Raw genomic sequence first — 22,457 nt, 5'->3', positions numbered from 1 at the left:
CGAAACGTCAACCTGACCTAGATTTGGCTATTATCACGATAGATGCACACAAAGGGTTTGATACGGTAAACATACCATGGCTGTTTGCTGTACTCAAACATATTGGATTCCGGGGCCCATTCCTTAAATTACTAGAGGCCATGTATGCCTCTCCGATAGCCAATATACACACACCTTGATTTTTGTCCACCCCCATCGCCCTCCATAGGGGAACTAGACAGGGATGTCCCCTGTCCCCCCTTTTGTTTAATCTCGCGCTGGAACCATTAGTCAGACATCTAGATAATACCCCTCTTTTGCACGGCATAGAGGTTCATGATAGTGAATTACGAACCGCTTGTTTTGCGGATGACATTTTGATCTTCACCTCTAATCCCAGGCATGATAGTCATACTATTCAAAAGGTGTTTAGCATTTATGAAAGTTTTTCAGGGCTAAAAATAAATTTTGAAAAAAGTGAGATATTGTCTCTGGCCAGATCTACGGAAATGGTAGAGAGTTGGAGGGCACATGTACCGTTTAAAGTGGCAACACACTCTATAGTGTATCTCGGACTTCGCATTGGACGTCTGCCATCATCTTTATATACATTAAATTACCCGCCCTTTATAACCAAAATACAAAAAGAATTGAAAATGTGGGAACAATTGCCCTTGTCATTTCTAGGCCGATGCCACCTAGTGAAAATGATCTCTTTCTCTAAATTACTCTATCCTATGCAGACATTACCTCTGCTACTGACCCATGCTGATGTCAATGTTCTCAATAAGGCCTTCAGGAAATTTCTATGGTCCGGCAAACGCCCAAGGATCTCGCTGACGAAATTATACTTACCTAAAACTGAAGGAGGCGTGGGCTTTCCTAATGTAAGACTTTATAATTTGGACTGTCTGACAAGACATGTTGTGGACTGGCTTAAGGGGACATCCTGTTACTCCAATGTACATCTGGAAAAAGCTATGTCATATCCATGGCATCTCTGTGCTCTATTACACAGTAAATTCTCAGTGATTCCAGCTTTTCTGCGACACAATATATTAATTAGAGACACGGTGGTTGCATGGAAGGTGACTAGGCAACTGCTCAAACTACCAGCTTGTCTATCTCCATATCTGCCCATTTGTGGTAACCCTATGTTTCTGCAAGCACATGAGCATGCAGCGTTTCAATTATGGAAACGCAAAGGCTTAATATACATTAAAGATCTCTTCCGAACGGAAGATCTGACTAAGCTATCCTTGATGGATTTACAGGCTAAATATGGTATCCCGCGATGGGCACTTCACCCGTTGTATTACAATCAGGTTATATCCTACCTTAATTCTTTGGTACTGCACTATGTAGATGTCTTTTGCCCCAAAAGTTTTGACAAGATGCTATCATTGTTATTGACCAAAGTGTTATGAGTGTTTACCCCTCCTCCCCTCATGTGTTTTGTTCCCCTATTGGTTTCAGATGTTTGAGTGTATTTGTATTTTTGAAAATAAATAAAAACATTTTGAAAAAAAAAAACTCTGCCCATCAAGGGGCACCTCCGTGTTACAGATGACTGTACCCTTCCAGCACCTGAACCTCAATTTTGTTTTGATAGGCAGTTTTTTATGTTCCAATGATACCATAGTGATCACATTTTGGAGGGTGTTATGCACAGACATTCCCCATACGTTTTCAGTTTCCTACACCTCCCCATTCCAGAGAAATTGGGGTTCCAGTGTTGAAAGTGGGCAGTAATGTGTAACAGGGCATTGTGTTTGTCATAGTAATGAAATTTTAGTTGGGGGGGGTAGCCAAAGGTATCCCCCCACTGCACCCACATTTTGGGTTTTGCACACCCCACCATTCTAGGGCAATTGGGATTCAAAGAAGAAAAGCAGACAAGGTAACATAGCATGACAGTTACAGATTTTTGACAGGTAGGTAATAATTTAGGTGCCCCATCCTAATGCTCCTTTCTATGTAAGTGGCTCCTGGGGTCCCCAATTTACATTTTCAATTAAGGACTCCTAGGAACACTTGCTTTTGAAACAGGAACCCCAATGTTGCATTTTCACGTTTTTACAATTCTGATACCCATATCTTGAAATTGTCTTTGAAATTGTGCTTACTGCTAACTATAAGTGTTCCCTTTGCACCCTGAAAATTTCAACTCATCATGACATATGGTTTAGGAGATATGGATGCTTATACACAGAGAGCTGTAATACAAAATGACATGCTGTTACACACACACTTAAGCTACGTACACACTTCCAATAATTATCGTTGGTAAACGAACGACGAACGATCCTGCACGATATCTGCGAACGATCGTATAGCACCGATCCTGTACATGCAGATAACTCGTTCGTTCATTTCCAACGATAAAAATTGGAAGTGTGTACGCAGCTTTAGACCGCTCCAATTACATCATTACACACGCCCACTGGGTGAATACATTGTAACACAATGTTTTTTTTTTCAATAGGAGACTCAGCACAGCTAGAGAAGAGGAAGGGGCAGCCTGTGTCCCGATCTCATCCATGCTGTGCTGTGCTCTTCTCACTCCGCCCGGCTCTAATCAGCAATCAGCTTTTATCAGAGTGAGCAGCCTCTCCGTTCTCAGCTGCTGATAAGAGCTGGGCGGAACAAGCAAAGCCACTAGGCAGCCTGCCCACCAAAAACGAGCTGGGGAGAACTATGTGTATATAACAAGTATATATATATTACTATAGAAGTACATATATAACATATTAGTATATAAGTAACTTTAAATGGTTCTTATAACATTTAGATTACATTTTGAAACTTCAGGGAAGGAATTGTTGTTCCATGACCCAACCAAAAACCTGTTAATAAAACAGTCAGTACCCATTGCAGATTATATACTACTATAGGGCAGTCATTTATGTGCAGTCATGGGAGTCAGACAGTATTTGAAATAGGAACGGTGTCAAATGCTCCAAGGGGAATATATGAAGTGTAATGAAGTGTAAGACTAAAGAACTGCTGTCTCAGATTCTACATGGAGGAAAAAAAACTGCCTGTACCAAGATGTCCACTTCCCATAGACTCACAGCCCAACATGACATTCTAAGTTGGTAATGCGGTAGGTTCAGCTACAGAAAGACCTAGAGGATACTAGTGTTAATTAATTTCCCTCTCTATATTCTAAAAAATACCAACCTGCAGCCAAAAAAGTATAAAAACGGATCTGTATACTTAGGCCCATGTACACTGTCTCATGCTTGTTGGTAATTCATGATGTAGTTTAATTTTAAATGGGTAATCCCACAAATTTTCAGTGGACCACCACAAAAACTAAAAAAAAGAGGTGTCAATTAATTTGCCCAGGGTGTAAAAAAGCTTGAAAGCCACAAGGTAAACACACAAAACTCACACTTTAATACAATGCATCAACAATTTACTCTGTGAATTCCATATTTTGCTCAGCTCTACATTACACACTTTGCTGCATGGTACATGCAGCAGACATCTCTTACGTGTATAGTACATGTCACTGTCTGCTTTTCCTTTTTTTACTCAGATTGCATGTTCAAAATGGTAAGTTTTGTCTAGTTTTCTCCCTCAAGTTATGCATTCTAAACCAAAAAGCAGACGCAGGTGCATAACTGCAAGTTAACAACAATATTTTCCCTAAAGTTTTCTTTATATTAACTGCATTATTTTTGGAAGAATAGGAATGAAATTAAACTTTAAAAGGTGGTGGAAAATGTTCAAAAACTAACCGTTTCAAGCTCCACCATCTCCGGCTTAGGTTCTCGTATTTGCAGGAAAATCAAAGCATTTTTGGCTGCAATGTTAGTAGCTGCCTTTTTTGTTTTATCTTCTCCTTTTCCAACCATTTCATTGTTGACAAAAACAAGAGAAGTAAATCTAAAGAATGTTTACAAAGAAAAAACATATTAAAGAAATCATCATGAATCTAACAAATGCATGATACTAAAATTAAAGGTAATACTAAAGAATAAAAAAGGGAGGAAAAAAGCAGAAGCAGAGGATTTTTTAATACTCATGTTTGTTAAAGGCAAGAGAAAGACTGCTAACCTGTAAGCCTCCATGCCACCCAAATTTATTGCTCCTCACAGTTGCTCCAATGGAAGATGGAAGAATGTGTGACAAGTGAATAATGAAGAAGAATTTTGAGAAATAAAGGTGACACTGCTCTATCCCTAACCGTAAACAGTGAACATAAACCAGCATGGTAGAATCACAAATTGAAGCTGAAGCTACAAATGTAAACATATTGACATTTTCTTTAAATTACTTTCACATGTTAAAAGTTATGAGATTTTAATGACTTTAAGTTAACATATACTGCATTTCTCTCTTCCATACAGGCAAGGGACAAGCATAGAGAAAGTCAGATTTCCATTTATTCCATTTTTATTCAGATTTTTCAATGTTACTGTTGGGATACAGGAATTAATCATGGAACTTGTAGTTTATGTTTTTTTTTTTTTAACCTCAATTGAACATGCAAACTTTAAATCTTCATTCAAAACAAAATAAAAATTAATTGGGGTTTTCACCACAGCCATTGTTAGAGGGTTTAATGGTGTATGTAGAAGAAAAAGGGGGCCGGGATTTTTTTGTTTGTTTTTCTGTTTAACTATATGCATTAACACACATGATTAACACTGTTATGCCCACATATGCATCAAACCTAGGGCGACTGTAAAGATTGTTTAGGAGAAAAAAAAAGAAAAATAGAACAATAAAGGTGAAAGTTTATATGTAAATAGCTTACATATGATTTCAAAAGTATAACTTTAAAGACTGGCACCATTAAATATGAGTTGTACTGAAAAAAATACATTGCAATCTATATATGATTTATTCAAAGTATTTTTTACCTTGGATCATGAGGTGGACCAGTTGAAAATTCTTGAAATCTTTGGGTGAGTTCCAATTTGTTACAGTAGGCTATCAGTTGACCTTTAAAATTCTGTTCTTCCATTCTTAGGTCCTGAAAAATGATAATAATTTATCATACATCATTTTTCACAGAACAAAATGCATATTATTATGAAAACAGCTTTAATAAGAGCTTTTCACTAATTCCTCAGAAAACATGCATTAAGCAATCGCAGAAAAAACTAGGTAATTGATCTCAATTGTGAGTCTGTCTCTTGAAGCTTCAAAGTGGTCCCATGTCTGCCAGGCAGGGTCCTTGCATGCCTCCCCTGGCTGTAGAGTCCACGTCTTTTCCAGTCCCTTTTTCCATCTCAGATGGAAACCTTTTATCAGGAAAGTTTGTCGCCACTCCCAGTTGATCCACATTCTTTTCCATTCAAACTTAACATTGCAGTCTATCAGGGAAGCAGTCCTGCCTGCAAACTCTAGATGGCAGTCTTGCACTTCATTGGTCAGCCACGATTACCGCCGCATTTTTACTCCTCCGGTCTCTTTTTGGTGCTCTGTAAATCTGACTCACATGTTTGAACATGGCAAAGCAGTTAAAGGGAAGACCCGAGCCATGTAAGCCTAGCACTTTCTTCTGCCCACCTGAGATGCAGAACTCCTAACATGGCATCGCTCCGTTATCCCTGGCGTCTCTGGTAGCATCTGCATCCCCCAGATCCACTACATTCTCCAGTCCTTGCCTAGGGGGTTGGACCGGCTGACAGGTCTGTGAGTCCTCTCACCCTGTACTTTCTCCACCATCTCTCCCCTGCTCACAGCAGCAGGACGCCAAATTCCAAGTCTTACACACAGCAGCACAAAGAGGCACAGACAAGCTTTTGGGCCCCGGGGAGAATCTCTCCCCAGTGTCACGGCAAAAGGTTTCAACACACACCACGAAAAGGCACACTCCTGTCTTTAACATATTTGTATCACATTAACTCTCAGTACTCTTTTTCCATTATTTTTTGTATTAGTAGTTTTGAAGTGTTACATCAGAATAAACATTCCTCTCCCTTCTTGCTCTCTATACCATATTGTCTCGCAGCATGAGCTCCCTCAGTTAATGCTGTTTTTCGAAAGTTTATTGCTACATGATTAGGCTACTGAACTTAACTAATGGGGGTTCACTTTGTGTAACACTCACAGTCTGAATCCATCATACGGTTGGACCATGCCCCAGTTACAATGGAATTTGGAGATCACCAACCAGCACCAGATAGATTGTGGAGACTAAAACCCCTTCATTTTACCACAGCCTAAGTATAAAGACTAAGGAAGCTCAACAAAACATATGGTATAGATCCTTCTCTTTCATGAAATGCCCATAAGGCATTCACAAGGGTTTCCTTTATTAAAATATTCCCATGAAAGGAAAACAGAGGATGAGCCAAATCAAAGAGCTACTTAATAATACTTGTACAAAAAAAATACCTCAAAAACAGGTCACCCTCCTCTCAATTGACCAAATCACTTTTCAATGATAGATCGGAATTCTAAAAATACACCAATGTGCATCCCCCCATCTGTGGGGTACTGTGTCAAATGCTTAGCAAAGTCCAATTACACTATATCAACAGCTACTCCACTGTCTACTTGTTCTTACACTGTGTACTTGTACTTACTTCCTCATAAAATTAGAGTAAATTTGACAACTTCTGTCATTCTTGAAGCCATGCTGACTAAAACTTATAATAATATTATTTTCTAGCAGAAACTCCTCTATGTGGTTCTTTATCAATCTCTCCAGGACCTTTTCAACTATGGATGTTAAACTAACCAGTCTGTAGTTACCTGGTAATGACTCCCTTTTCCCTGCTCCCTTTTTTTCTATCTTATCTTGTTTGAGTTGGATCCACAGTTGAGTGGATCTCACTCTGCTGGCCTTCAAATTCTACTATTTACAACGCTGCAGATATCGTGATATTGTTGTTCTCTTTTGATACTGTGCTTATTCAGACAGCTCAGATACCTTTTTATTTGTGCTTTGGGACTTTGGTAATATAAGCTCATGTTTAAATGATCACTTGTTACACTGGTCTACTTAATGGTGGGGGGGGGGGGGGGGGGCACACATGCCCTCTGCTATAGGGGTTTAATACCCAGGATTCAGTATATGTACCGGCCCGTTTGGTGTTACCCTTGTGTCATGGAGCTGTTACACTGAGGGGTCTGGGGTTGGTCCACTACCAGGGGGAGGTGGGAGGGCCTCCCCTAGAACTCTGCTTCTTGAGTTATTGAACATTCTACATTGTTGTTAATTGTTCGTTTCCCTGGTGTTTTGTCCCTAACTACCCCACTACATCCCCACTTTCGTGGAGACCTATTGAAATCACACGAAGGCTTGCCTTGACAAATTTCCACTGATCCTAGTGGTTTACACCAATCGCCCCCTTTTATAACGGTTCTTACTCACAATGTTCAGGGCCTAAATTCCCTGTTAAAGAGATCCAAAGTGTTTTCCATTACTAAAACTCTTTAAAAGTGGACACGCTCATTTAGACTATGGTTTTTGCCAGCCTGCCAGCTCTTAAGGCAAGGGTTTCCTCTGATACAGGTGCGATTTCTTGGTCAGACCATGCCCTCATTATTTGTACGGGTAAATTGGGCAATATACCCCCCCCCCCCGCAAATTATTTGATTAAACGATTATCTTTTGAAGTATGGACCTACTAAACAGGCTAATCAGCTAGAAATTCAGAGGTACTTTATGGATAATCTGGGCTCAGTGCCACAGACCTCTACATTGTGGGAGGCTCTTAAGGCTGTGATAGGGGGACACTTTATTAAAGAGTCCTCCAGACCTAAATGGAACAAGGAGGCACTTCGTTTTCAATTGACCTCTGACTCCAGGGATTTAGAACAATCTTCTTATGTGTAACAGAGCAGGCAGCACATTTTGCTAGGTAGAGAGTTATCTTCTCATAATGCCATACTAATTACATTTTAAAAAGGTTTAGCCACAAGTGTCCCCCACTTGCACCTACAGTTTTAGTTTCCTATGCCTCCACGTGTACCTTAAAAATTTCAAATTAATACAACCAACGTTTTAGGAGATCTGAAGGTTTGAACACAGCGAGTTGTTAGGCTGCAGAAAATGACATGCAGCTTTTACACTCACAAAGCTATCACACTGCGCTGCCGATGACATTACACACTGCGGATAAACGTCACAGACAGTGTTTTTTTTATAGAATATGGGCAGTGATGAGAGGGGGTCACTGTCTGTCTTGTCCCTATCTGATATCACATGCATGATGCTATTAAAGCATCTCCACATTTTTAACATTATATTTAAGAGTGACTTTCTCTGTTATGTAATGGAAAAATGTGCGTTTTTTGGTTTTTACACTTTTGTGGAGAGGACCTCTCCCCTTCAGTCTTCACTTCCATTTCGGTAAAGACCGAAGGGGAAATCAGCAGCCTTCTGGGATATTTGTGTCACATATCCCAAGAGGCTCCGCACTGCTCCTTGTGTACATGCACCTTTAGAGGATTTCTTATAATGTAAAAAAAGTGTACAATCTCATGCATGCGCAGTGCAAGGCAGCACTGGACGTACAAGTGAGCATCAGAGAAAAGGTGGAAGCTGAGCCAGCATGGGCTAATTTTGTAAAAGAATCGCAGTGAAAAAAAAATGTTTTCACAAAAGTTCACTTTAACTAAATATAGACAGAGGAGCACATCTGAAGTTAGGCTGAATTCACACTGGCAGTAAGGTTATATTTGTCCATTCCTCATGCCAGGAACCACTGCTGCTTAAAAAACTTCTAGCTCTGAAAAAGCCCAGCACTTACCGCCTATTACAAATCCTAGATGCCCAGCACTTATCACCTGTTACCAATCCTAGCTGCCTAACAGTTGCCAGAAGTCACTCAGAAGGGGTAAATGTTTTTTGCTGCTAATATGAGCTAAGCCTAACTTGTTACACCACATTCATTATACTATTACACTACTACAAAGGAATACACTCTTAAAACTTAGAACACTAGTAAGTTGGGTCACAATACACGGCATAGGACAGTTGTGGCAAAATACATAGAATTGAAAAATTGGATATACTAACGGGGCAGGCATTACAAAGTTGTAACAAATAATTGGGAGAAGGTAGAACACTGAAACAATAAGAGGTTACTGGATACCCATGGCATAAACAACTGGGAGCACTAAATTTGCCGTGTTTTGCCACACCCCCTTTTTTACCACCCGGCTACAGCTTCCTACCACCCGGCTGAAAAAAATTTCTGGGGAGAACACTGAGATGGAAACTAAGAAAAATTAAGGTGCTCCTGCTGCCTAGTCAAAATGATTCACACAAAAATACGTTTTAAACACAAAGCAAGTACAAAGGCAAAGGAGGGCACTCTTCAGCTAACTTTCACTGAAACGGTGCCATGAAATGTCCAATACGATGAGGAGGAGAATTCACAGAAGGTAAAAAATTAGCAGATAAAACTTCAACTTTAAAAATTTAGCTTCAACATCCAAGTTGCCTAAGCCAGCGAATAAGAAGTAGGATCGACAACTAGACTTTAAGACAGAATGTATGGTTGACTGACTAGATAAAGGATGTCCACAAAAAGCCAACCTGGTTGATCCTTTGGTGATCCATCTTGTGATAAGGTAACAATCTGATGGTTTACAGTTCTAAGATATCCAAAGAAAGAAAAGTAATGTGAGGAAGAAGTGCATGTGCCGCCGGCTATGAGGAACGCCCTCTAGTCGGATCGTCTCCTTCCGGCTCCCTTAACGGTCTCCCTGAATGAGTGGATTGATAGCCCTGTTTCTGGAACAAGCAGGCACTCAAACACGCCACAGACAGGAGTAAGCACATGGGCTTACCCGGCTTAAGCTGATTATGACTGGGAAATCGGGGACAAAAAACAAGGACCGTATGCCACGGTCTCAGACACTGCGCCTGGCAACCAAGATGGCGACTGCACAGGATGAACAAACAGCTGCAGGCTCTGCACCTTAGGCGGCAAGGAGGACATCACTAGCACGTTGGAACGGGGGCCTTAATGAATCTGGAAGAGGGGGAACCTCACCTCGATTATTACTTACTAGTCCACGGGTAGAACAGATGCCTCCCGCAACTTTCCTCTTTTGATACATCATTAAGCGCTGCTCATAACACAACAACAAATCATGGGAGAATTAACACCTAACAGTCCTCATGAACTAACCCAGATACCAGGTTCTAGGTTCAGTGTCTTAACTCAGGACCCCCTATGTGCAAGCCCCCCCATTAGAGCTCTCCATGAAAGAAAGTAGGCTGTTAACACATATGACAGTACTATTGCAAACAGAATTAGCCCAAACTACAATTATTACTACTAAAATGAGGCAAGATTTGCAAAACCTGGGTAATAGAATTGATGCTTTTGAAAATAAAGTGGATGAGGCCATTTTAAAGGTTTCACAACATTCTAAGGAAATTGTGACATTGCATAAACAGATAGAAGACTTGCAATTTAGAATTGATGACTTGGAAAATAGATCCCGCAGAAATAACTTTAGGATAAAAGGGTCTTCTAGAAGCTGTGAAAGATGTTACGGAGGCAACAAAACTTTTCCAAAGTGTATTACCGTAACTCCCGGAGTCCCAGCAAAGAAGCCTTAATGAAGGTCTGGAACACATCAATATGGAAGGTCATCAAATTCAAATATTTTCAGACCTGACACCATTTACCATCCAGCGTAGGAGGGCACTTAAGCCTTTGTTACAGGTTTTGGTTAACCATAGGATCAAATATAGATGAGCCTTCCCTCTAAAATTGATTTTTCAAGCACAAGGGAAAAGTTTCTCTTTCTCCTCATTTGCTGAAGGTGAACAACTCCTTAAAGATCTGGACTTTATCCCAAGGGAAGAGGCACCACCCATGACAGAAATGGAGGCATCAACCACTCTGTATCCATTATGTCATAAAGTAAAAGCAGGGGGCAAACTTTAGCAAAAACGCCCTGAAACGACACTCTGGACTCTTTTCCATAATAAGTTTGGCTTAATTACTGATGAGGAATGGTAGTTAAAAGAAGGATGATGGTTACATTGTGGCTAATATAAGATCACACTACTAAACATGTTTTTATATACTAATGCTAAAAATTTAGATAGATAATCTCTGTCTGATATTATTAGTGATATTGCTATTTAGTAGATCTGTTTTGAACTCAAATATTAATGTGCATGATAATGGCTGAAAAATGTAACCATTTACCTATGGTAAAGAACTGAATCCTATAGATGGTGACTATGGAATCCATGAACAATGTAAAATCTAGTGGAAATTTCCCTAAGGAGTGGCTTTAAATAATCTCACTACTATTCCACTAGATTCAAAAGTTAAAATTGGGGGGTGGTGGGAGTGGGAGGGTTTACACATGCCCTTAACTAACGGGGAATCTTGCTTGGGCCTTATTTATTGTTTCTAACCCAGACATTATATCCCAGAACAGATGGAGCCCAAGGAGGCTCCCAGAAGCTTGAGGGGAGTGGTCCTCAAAGGACGGGGCCAGGTTTTTCCCGTTTTTTTGGATTTTTATTTTTTATATTATTTTTATTTTGAATTTGGTTTCTGTGATCTTGATATTTTTAATCTTTGGGAAGATTCTCTTTTAAAGCATATGCACACATAAGCACATATTTCTTTAGAGCTTGATGTTTACTGATTCACGTCAGGTCCACAATGCTTTATCTAAAATAACAAATTTTCTCACATAATGTTCAGGGAATTGCCCGATAAAAAGATCTAAGGCTTTTCACTAATATGATTCACTAAAAGTTGATATACTGGCATTGCAGGAAACACATTTTCCCAATAAATCACGTCCCAAATATCTACATAAAAATTCCCCTAATATTTTTTAGGGCAAATTTAGATAAAAAGAAATGTGGGGTTCTACTATGCTTTAGAAAAAAACTGAATTTCAGCCCTCAAAAAATTGTGAGAGACCCAGGAGGAAGATTTATAATGGTAATAGGCCATGTGGGCACTCAAATAATATCAGTGGTTTCATATTATGCTCCTAACGACAGTTAGTGTTCTTTCATACCATGTTGAGGGAGATATGGTCTGAAGCACAAGGGTCTATTATGTTGATGGGGGACACAAATATAGCATTGGATCATACCCTAGAAAACAAAACAAAATTGAGCAAATGAGTCATCATTTATCTCTATTATTAAGAAAATATAATCTTATAGACTCTTGGAGGTAAATACATCCCTCCACTAGGGATTATACGTATTTTTCAAGCGCTCATAATCAATATTCGCATATCGATCATGTAATTGTTCAACCTTATATGCTGTCAGGTATTCTAGGGGCTCGTATTCTGTCAACCCCCTGGTCGGATCAAGATCCACTGGTTGTTTCTTTAAGGGGTTTTAGCAGGACCCAATTAGAGTTTCGATGCAGACCTAATGAAAATCTGATTTCAAAGCCAGCTATGCAAAGAAAAATAAATTGTTACAACTCTATTTTCAAATCAATAAATCTAGTGATACTTCTCCAGCAATAAACTGAGAAACTCACAAGGCATATGTTAGAGGAGAACTTAAAAAACTAGGCTCCTCTTGTAAGAAAAATCAAAATAAATTGATTGAAGACCAACCTAAAGAATACCACGAGTTACAAAACAACATAAAAAGAACCCCCGGGCTGGGTTAAAAAGACAACTGGAGGTCAAACAAACAGAACCTAATTTAATCCTTACAACTAGGGCAGAGAAATCAATACGCTGGGCGGCACATACATTTTTTGTGTGGAGTAATAAGCCAGGTAACCTTTTAGTCAATAAACTCAATCCAAGACCAAAAACTTAAGTCCCCCCTAAAATAAGGTTTAAGGATGGTTGACTATCCCAGAATCCAGAGAAAATAATGGCTACATTTGAAGATTTTTATGGTCAATTGTAAAATTCGGTGGACTCAACATCTCGAGAGCGAATAGAGGCTTTTCTCCAAGATCTTAATTTATCTAAACTTAAATCTAATCATAAAGATCTATTAGAAAAACCTTTTACACTAGACAAACTGAATAATGCTTTTAGATTAATTAAATTAGGAAGCTCGCATGGACCCGATGGCTTTTCTAATATGTATTTTAAATTTTTTGGCCGTATCTTGACACCACATTTATTGGATTACTTTAACTTTTTGAGAGATGTCCAATTATTGAGAGATGCCAATTGAGCATTTATAAGCATGATCCCTAAACCAGGAAAAGATGCAGCAGAAATGTCCAACTACAGGCCAATCTCAATAATAAATTGGGACCTCAAGATTATGACAAAAATACTTGCATTACGAATATGATCATTCTTGGGGGCTTATATTCATCCGGACCAGGTGGGCTTTATACAACATAGACAGGCACCGGATCAAACAAGAAGAGCAATCAACCCTATCGGTTGTGCATTCCAATTGGGATGGGGGATTACATTGTCAGGCTATGTTGTTATCACTTGACCTCCAAAAGGCATTTATTTGACAGCTTATCATGGAAATATTTACTCCAGGTGCTTTTAAACATGGATTTTGGTGAGCATTTTATTAATCTATTGTTGGCCCTTTATGATACTCTGGAAGCTAAAATATCTTTAGGATTCTTTTCTGGCTCTATCTTAATCAAAAGGGGAACAAGGCAGGGTTGCCCACTTTCCCCCCTATTGTTTGCTTTGGCGATAGTACCATTAGCAAAAGCAATACGTACTAAAAAAAATATCAAGGGCATTATGTGTGGTAACACAGAACATAAGTCTGCCTTATTTGCTGATGATATATTGATGTTTTTTACATCCCCGGTTACTACATTGCCTAACCTTTTTAAATTATTAGATGAGTTTGCTATATGCTCAGGTCTCTGGGTGAATAGAGCTAAGTCCAAAGCCCTAAATTTTAACATATCGATAAACATAATAAATGCCATTAAAAGTCAGTATGATTTTAGTTGGGACGAGGGATTCCTACAATATCTAGGTATAACTTTGAAACCCCCTTTGGAAATCTTTATAAGTATAATTATACTCCCGATTAAGAAACTTCAAGCTGACCTTCAAAGGTGGTCTTATTCACCTCCATCATGGTTGGGGAGGATTACCGCTATCAAAATGAATATGCTCCCCAAATTGTTATACCTATTTAGAACTCCCACGATTAGAGTTCCCCTGAAAGAGATAGTGCTCCTTCTATTGAGAATGATCAAATTCATTTGGGCAGGTGTAAGGAATATAATTTTGCTGAGTTTTGAATTTAAGTTGTTTTTGTGTTTTTGCTATATTTTGCAGATAATTGAGTTGTGTCAAAACTAGTTCTATCCTCCATATCAGTAGGTCAATATTTGCTCCATCCTTACCTTGAAGCTTTTTACATTGAAACATCTTGCTCAGCGAAGTTGTTAATTAAGTTTCTTGTTATTGACTAACTACTAAGTCTTCCACCTTGTTGTCTGACTATATAAACTGCGATGTGATATTAAAGTTTTGAGACGTGATATAACTACATGCTTGAGCTGCTTGTGTGTTATTCACTGCTCCCAACGCGTTGAAAACAGAAGTCATGATAGACAGGGATAAACTGATCTGGGATCAGCAAGAAATCACCTTAACAGCAGGAAAACGGGGCAGAATCCAAAAGGCCACCCTATATGCTCCCAAGCAAATGGGAGGACTGGGAGTCCCAAACCTTAAATACTATTATGTAGCAGCACAGGTATCACAAATGTTAATGAGTAATTTGCCTGGTACTAGACCTCAATAGGTAGGGATGGGGAATCATGATAATTTTGCAGGCTGAATAGAAGCCCTCTTGTGGAAACAGAAAAAGCCTAGGGGGGAGATAAGATGTCCCTCTTTGTTATATTCCATTCAGCTTTGTGGTAGATACTCCTTTCATGAAACAATATTTTCTCCACATAAACCTCTAACTTCGCTATGAAACAACCCAGATTTTCCACCAGGACTACAACCGGAACATTTTAAATGGTGGACCTTAAAAGGTTTTAGGAGCTTGGAAGATTTATTAGATGTGCAAATGGTGATTTCTTGAGAATTTCTAACCAGTAAAAGAGAGGCCTCGATGACATAGTATTTTTGTTATCGACAACTCTGCTCATTTGTTAGCAATATAATCAGGCAATCACGGAAACCTATGAGGTCCACTCCTTTTGAAAGTACCTGTGCATCAATATCTTCGACAAAAAGGCAAATTTCTATTATTTATTTAGCCTTGGTGGCCCCCTCTGGCAAAATGAAATATATGTTGGATTGGGAAGCTGAGTTGGGCAACTCATGGGAACAAGAAGAGTGGGGAAAGATGGCATACTCCTTATCTAGGGTATCCCTGAATTCCACTCTTGTGGAAGCTAATTACAAAGTGATGCTCAGATGGTACAATGTTCCAAGCAAAATAGCAAAGTATGTCCCATCGATTTCCCCAATGTGTTTTCGAGGATGTCCTGTTAAGGGCTCCATGATACATATTTGTTGGAGTGCCGAATTGGGAATACTGGGATGAAGTGTTTAACATGATTTCACGGAATTTGTAGCTCCCCTGAAGCAGCTCTATTTAGTAAAGTGGACCTTGCCCTCCCAAAATCGATATTGAAGTTGATTAAAATGATACTTCTGGGAGGTAGGATTGCATTAGCGAAAGCCTGGAAAAAGCCCACCATATCTCTAGAACCAATCTTTTCCAAATTAAATTGGATCATGATAAACGAAAAAAAAACTTACACCCTAAAAAACTCTTTGACTAAATTTGATGATATTTATGAGCCTTGGATTTTTTTTTTTATCTTACAGATCCCAAGTGGCGAATAGCACAGAGGAATAAGTAAGGGAAAAAATTGGGTTAAAATAATGGAAATATCAGCACAAAATTGATTTATTGGTTGTTTATTGTTATAATTCACAAATAGATTGGTTACGGACACAGATTGTGATAAGTTGTCAATACTGTATACTGAGAAGCACTGTATTTTAGTTTTTTTTATTGAATGACGATTACAAAAAATAAATATTTGGGGAAATGCTTCCTCTTTTTTTTTGTTATTTTTGGTTTAAGTTAGCCTTAGGTTTCTAAATATCAACTGAATTTTTCATCAATGAATGATACAAATCTGCCCCCAGACGCACACGCATACAATAGCAAGTTTTCTAAAACTGAGAAGAGCCAATATCGGGGCTAAAACCATTTGAGGAGCAAAAATTAGGTCAAAGGAGATTATTAATGCCAGGAACCTTTCTTTATGAAATGAATCTACTAATACATAAATTAATTCATTTTGAATCTCCTCAAGGAAGTATGAAACTTCTGAAAACTGAGTTTCTTTTGAGGAAGACACAAAATGATCACGCCTTGAGCTTCGTGATAGCTGAGCACAGATATGATAACTTTTGAGAAATTTGATATAGGTGATATGCAAGGTGCAAGAACCAACCCAGAGAAGCATGGAATTCTATTTTGCAAAATCTCAAAATTTCACAAAATTAGTAAAAGCTCTGGGCAATAAGGACACACACATCGAGTAAGAAAAGGATAGAGATTTTCCAGAACTTGTATGTAGTATATACTAGTGTATACTACTACTTGTGGTGTAAATTAGGTGCTTTCTAAAGAGAGAAGAGGAGCAGGGTTTTTTAGGGCAACCTCAATTGAACACATGCTTACAGTGAGGATCAGACCAGTTGGTCAGAAAAAAGCAAGCACAGTGATCCTAAGGTATGACATTTTTGGGATAGGCATCATTGCTTGGCAACTGGGTGACTGCCACTTCCAAGATGCATGGTTGTATGTGGTAACCCTGTTGCAAAAAAATAATAAAAAAAAACAAAGCAGCCAGGAGTTTGCCATTTTACCTGCCACACAAACAAAAAAAATGTCAAATAGTTGGGCAAGGGTGGTGAACACAGCATGCAGCTATAAACCAAAAACTGACAATGAACAGGTCTGCAGATACCTCCAGGATCTGTGTCTATCTGGGGACCTGCAGCTATACCCAGTTATATGCTTGAAAGAACAAAATAACAGGGAAGTACACCAACTCGAGTCACATTAGGAACTCCTGGAATCCAGGTCAGAAAAACATATGTTACATCTAAACACATTTAGAACAAACAGGCCCATGTCTGACACACCGACCCCGCTTTACTCAGAGTTATAAGACAAAATGAATTAACATATGCACTTACTCTGCCCCACTTCCTCGTCCGGCGGCCAGGCACAACGTTCTTAACTTCCTACCAGCAAATGTCAAGCAGTAACCCGGAGAGCTCCTCAGAAACACACCCATGACACTAGGAAGGGCACTCTGCTGGAGTTGATTGGGGGACCGACGATAAATGGGCGGGAAGGAAAGGTGCTGTCATGCCTTGTACAGTTTTAGTTTCGTTTTCTGCTGAACCTGTGTGGAAACCGAAACTTTCCAGAAATATCCTCTGGAAGGCTGATGGAGTGACAAAATTTTATACTTTACAAAACTTCACTACTATTCCAGCCTTCATGAATATATTTTATAGAAATTATATGTTTATCATTTTATAGTAGAAATATATATAGAAATTTTCTAAAACCCTGTCTTTTTTACTGTGAATGATTGTTCTAGAATTTTAGCAGGATACAAGAAAATTCTCTATAATCAATCGTGTGGCTGATTCTAAAGGAAAAAGACCTCTTTGCACCCTGTTTATGGCATCAACATTTTACAGGCTGGGAGTAGAGCAACGGATATATTACTTATTGATTACCAGCCTGCTTTGTAAAAGATCCTAAACTTTTATATGGATTTGATGTTTGTATAAAGCATATTTTAGTCATACCCTTATGGGCAGAGTATGGAACACCTCCAAGCTTCTTTTTGGCATTTGAGACATAACTATCCCTCTGTAGTTGAATAACTGCCTTAGGCTGGGTCTATATGAACGATTTTAAAAAAGGCATAGAAACGTTACTACCACATTTTTTTGCTTTTTTTGCACTTTTACAACCGTTTGAAAGCTTAACTTTAAAATGCTAAAAAACTTTTATAAAGGCCTATGAATTCGCCGCAATTTTACATAAGCGTTTATAAAAGTTTTACTTTTAACTCTTTCAGGGATTGAGTACAGTGGTACATAAAACCCCTTATTCATTCCCTGAAAGGGTTAAAATGTGTAGAGAAATTGGACAAGGCTTTAATGGTAAATTATTGCTGACAGCTCCGCTCCCCTGATTGCTCCCGCAGCCCTAGAGGAGCTGTGACATGTGTTCTGTATCTGTAATACATGTCACAGCTCCTCAAGGGCTGCGGGAGTAATCAGGGGAGCGGAGCTGTCAGCGTAGTAAAGCTCCGGTGACTGCTCTGCTCCCAGATTGGCTGAGGAAAGCGAAATCCTGATGATGCTTGAGCTGTCTTTAGGGTTTACTATTTCTCAGCCAATCACAGAGCACTAGAGATGAATGGGCACAAGGCTCCCCATTCATGTCTTATGTACAGCATCGTTCATGCATCGTGCAGTCTTTTCTCGTTGGAAAGGATCGTGAAAGATCCTTTCCAACGAGAAAAATTGCAAGTGTGTACGCAGCTTAAGTTTCCATATCAGAGCACAAATACATTAAAACATGATTTAGGTGGCATTTTTGAAGGCTGCCGGAAGGAGGTTTTCTATTTTTTTCCCAATAACCTCCTTGTCATATTCTAATAGGCAAACTCAAGTCTAATAATTCCTCAACAGTATTTGACTTAAAGAGCAATCCTTGCTGTTCTAGATGGGGAAGGGGCCAGGAAAATATGCTGTATTTGTTGTGGAGATTCCTCAGTTGTACCAATTCTGGAATAATGTGATATACTCGCTAAACTCTGTGCTTACTATCTCACTATTTAATGAACCTATTACCTGCATTCATGGTTACTTTTAATTTATCAGTTTGGATAGATGTATGGCAGATACTCTATCTGGAGCCCTAATTTCTGAAAAATTCAAAGATGTGCATACCTCCATGTTAAGGCGATTTCCTATTGATCCCAGATCAATATTTCCCTCTCTATCATGACCTCTGTTTTCAACGCGTTGGGAGCAGTGAATAACACACAAGCAGCTCATGCATGTAGTTATATCACTTCTTCTCAAATCTTTATTATCACATCGCAGTTTAAGGTGGAAGACACTTAGTAGTTAGTCAGTAACAAGAAACTTAATTAACAACTTCGCTGAGCAAGATGTTTTAAGGTAAGAAGCTTCAAGGTAGGGATGGAGCAAACATTGACCTACTGATAAGGAGGATATATCTAGTTTCGACACAACTCAATTTTCTGCAAAATATAGCAAAAAACACAAAAACAACTTAAATTCAAAACTCACCAAAAATATATTGCTAACAGTTCCCTTCCTTTTATCCCTGAACAAAGGATAACTACTTAACTTCGTACCTTTGTTTCTTTACATGCAAATATACAGCCCCAGGTTCTTCAGCTACATAACTCAAAGAAGCTGAATGATTCTAGATTCGCATATTGACAATAACATATTCAGGGAGTCATAGGTTTGACAGGTTTTACAAAAGTTATCCGAGTTATGAGATAAACGTATATCACTTTCAATAACATCAGTGTCATTATAGATATTGCTAAACACTTCAAGCAGCATGCTGATTGGAATAGAGACAGCAATCAAACAAGAAGTTAACATATCCTGAGTACTATGCATATCAGATAAGCGAAAACATAAACTATTATATATTTCTTTGGCAATACGTTCCCATATGTTACCCTGGAAATCAGTCCAATCACTATACTTAAGTCTTCGCTGGTGCATAGACGGGGTAGAGTAATTCTTTAGGTTATGGCTTGATTGGGGACGAATGAAAGGCAAGTCTTGAGGGTGATAGTGGCAAATTGTTGTGACCCATACAAGACAGAATATGATAATCAGGGCTCCAAAACTGCAGACAAGCATCCGGGCTGGTACACGTGGATCAAAAAGCATCATCCTGGCGCTGGGTCGGTGGCATGTATCCAGGTGGGTCCTTCACTGGTCAGCACGGATGTTCTAGTGATGGCTTGCAAGGTGACCGGAGGTCCAAAGGTTGGATCCAAGGATTTGTGCTTGTGGAGAGCTTAAAACAACATTATGTCTCCGGGCTTGAATTGGTGCGTCGGTTGATCTGTAGGGAGAGGAAAAGAGAGAGAGATATCTCCGTAGTTGCTGTTCAATTTTCAAAAAGTTTAGCTACATATTGGACTTGGATTTGTTGGAGAACCCCGGGTAATAAAATTAAAGGGTCTTTAGCCCAGGGGGTGGGAAAAGGTCTTCCCATTAAAAATGTCAAAAGGTGACAGCTTATTAACCGGATTGGGTGTCATTCTTATTTCAGCTAGCATGGCTGGTAGTTATTGGTCCCACTTATGGAATGTCCCTCCCTATTTGTCCTTTCTACTACTCCAGCACTCTGGGTGGGATATGGGATGTGGAACTTCCATTCTATGTTCATCATTTTTTAAATCTCCTGCGTGACTTTAGAAGTGAATGTCTAAGCTTATTCTCACTGGGCATCCAAATCTGGGGATGATCTCCTTGAATATTATTTTAGCTACTGTCCCTGCATTTTCTTTCCTGACTACAAAAGCTTCTACCCATCTGCTGAATGTGTCTGTAATCACTAACATTATCTGACATCCATTGGAAGCCTTTGGCATGTGTGTAAAATTAATTTGTAACTCCTAAATGGACCCTGTGGAGGTAACAAATGTTCATGTTGTCCTACTTTCTTCCCTTGCACAATTTTTCTGGCACATGTTAAACAGCGAGAAAGTATGACTTGCGTCTGTTCCTTTAAATTTTGGGCACAAAAGCGCTTGTGTATTTCTTGTGTTGTGGTCCTAATGCTTTTATGTCCTATACCATGGATTTGAAAACAAATGAGGGGTACTGCTATCTGGAGCAGCCCTACAATCCTTCCTTTTGACCAGATTCCAAAGGAATCTAGGGTCAATCCTTCCTTTTCCCAAAATTCAATGTCCTGTGAGGTGGCAAAGGACTGTAATTGTGTTAGAAGTGTGTTGGTTTCAGTGGAAGCTGGGATGGCAAGCAGAAGTGTATCAGGGGGTCTAGTGGTGGGTGTGGTAGACTAAGCAGCGGCTTTGGCATGAAAATCTGCTAGTCTGTTGCCCCTGGCATTGAAGGAATTGGAAGAAGTGTGTGCTTGACATTTGACAATGGCTATTTGATAGGGGGGGTGAATTTCAGTAATACATGAGTGTGACTCTGGCACTTCATCCTCTGGCCGCTGGTAGCAGGAGCATATTTTACACCTAATCCTGCAGTGGATGTTAGAATAACTTTATAACCAGACAACCTTTGTGGTGTTAGGTGTTAAGTGGTTAAAATCTTAAGCAAATGTATTACAGCATCGGATGTGTAAAGTATCGTCTCGTGACCCAAAGTTAGAAGTGAGACACTTTCTACAGCCAATGCGCACACCGCCAGCACATGCAGACAGGCTGGCATGCCTTGCACAGTAACAGGCAGTGTCTTAGAGACATATGTCAAAGGCCTCAATTTACCTCCATGCATCTGAGCAAGCACAGCAGCCATGGCTTTACAATACTGTCTTGCATACAATACAAATGGTACATTAAAATTCAGCATTCCCAATGCAGGGGCAGAGGTCAGGGATTCTTTTAACACCACATATGGTTTAGTCATTTCATCATACCATTGATTGTTATTAGGGCACTGGTGGTAGTGCTGGGACTGAGCTGAGAGTCCCAATACGAGCAGTCAGGAATCCAGTGTCTGCAAAAATTGATCATGCCAAGAAAGCTGAGCAGCTTTTTCTTTGTCTGTGGGCAAGGCAGACTGGTAATGGCATGTACATGGCTGGGAGCTAGCAGCCAGGATCCTGGGGTTAAAAGCATTCCCAGGAATGTGACCTGTTGCAGACAGAACTGAACCGTTTTCTGCGACACCCTTTTCCAGAAAACACAACAATGACAGTGTCCCTCTGACATGCCTCCTGAGAGGGGCTACTGTACATAACAATAAAGTGGAACTATGCTGCGGCTGCCAGTTGGCAACCACCTGCTGGAGGGCAATTGAGAAGACTGCTGGGGAGTCAACAAAGCCCTGGGGCAAGTGGCACCAGGTATATTGTTGTCCCTTGAAAATAAAAGCCATAAGGGGCTGAGCCATCAGGCTTTTTGACAGGATTTACTGGAGTATTGTAAGGAGAGCAGGTTTTCTTAAGTATGCCTTGCTGGCAGAAAGATTGAAAGGGTGCTAAGGAATCTTCCTTGTCTATAGTTAACGGATACTGCTTTTGGTATATTGGTGTATGTGGTTTTGTAAGTGCTGTCCAGGAATCCAATGTTGTATGGTCCGGTGGACCATGTGCTGTCAGGAACTGGAAAATCTAATAAGGGCGGTTGCAAGGTTGTACTGACATTAATCCCTCCCTTTGGGTCAACAACCAGTGACATTCCCAGAGATCCCATCAGGTCTCTTCCTAACAGGTTAACTGGACAACTAGGTAATACCTTGAATGAGTGATGTGTAATGTATTCTCTATGTACTGT

At 39.6% G+C, this 22,457-nt stretch overlaps 1 protein-coding gene across 1 annotated transcript in view; it reads right to left on the bottom strand.

Moving 5' to 3' along the window:
- EIF2AK2 (eukaryotic translation initiation factor 2 alpha kinase 2) overlaps nt 1-12,029 on the bottom strand; it is a 52,690-nt gene extending 40,661 nt beyond the window's left edge. Inside the window, exons 1-3 of the mRNA XM_072409235.1 lie at nt 11,959-12,029; nt 4,854-4,966; nt 3,726-3,873 (exon numbers count right to left, since the gene is read on the bottom strand). Coding sequence (XP_072265336.1) covers nt 3,726-3,873; nt 4,854-4,966; nt 11,959-11,961 — 264 coding nt within the window. The 5' untranslated portion in view covers nt 11,962-12,029. The remainder of the gene's footprint in view (nt 1-3,725; nt 3,874-4,853; nt 4,967-11,958) is intronic.
- Nucleotides 12,030-22,457: the final 10,428 nt, after the last annotated feature.

The sequence above is a fragment of the Pyxicephalus adspersus genome, chromosome 4, assembly GCF_032062135.1.
Source record: "Pyxicephalus adspersus chromosome 4, UCB_Pads_2.0, whole genome shotgun sequence".
In the NCBI taxonomy this organism is placed as follows: Eukaryota; Metazoa; Chordata; class Amphibia; order Anura; family Pyxicephalidae; genus Pyxicephalus; species Pyxicephalus adspersus.
Note: the sequence above shows the minus strand (reverse complement) of the source record. Positions and strands in the feature narration are given on the sequence as shown.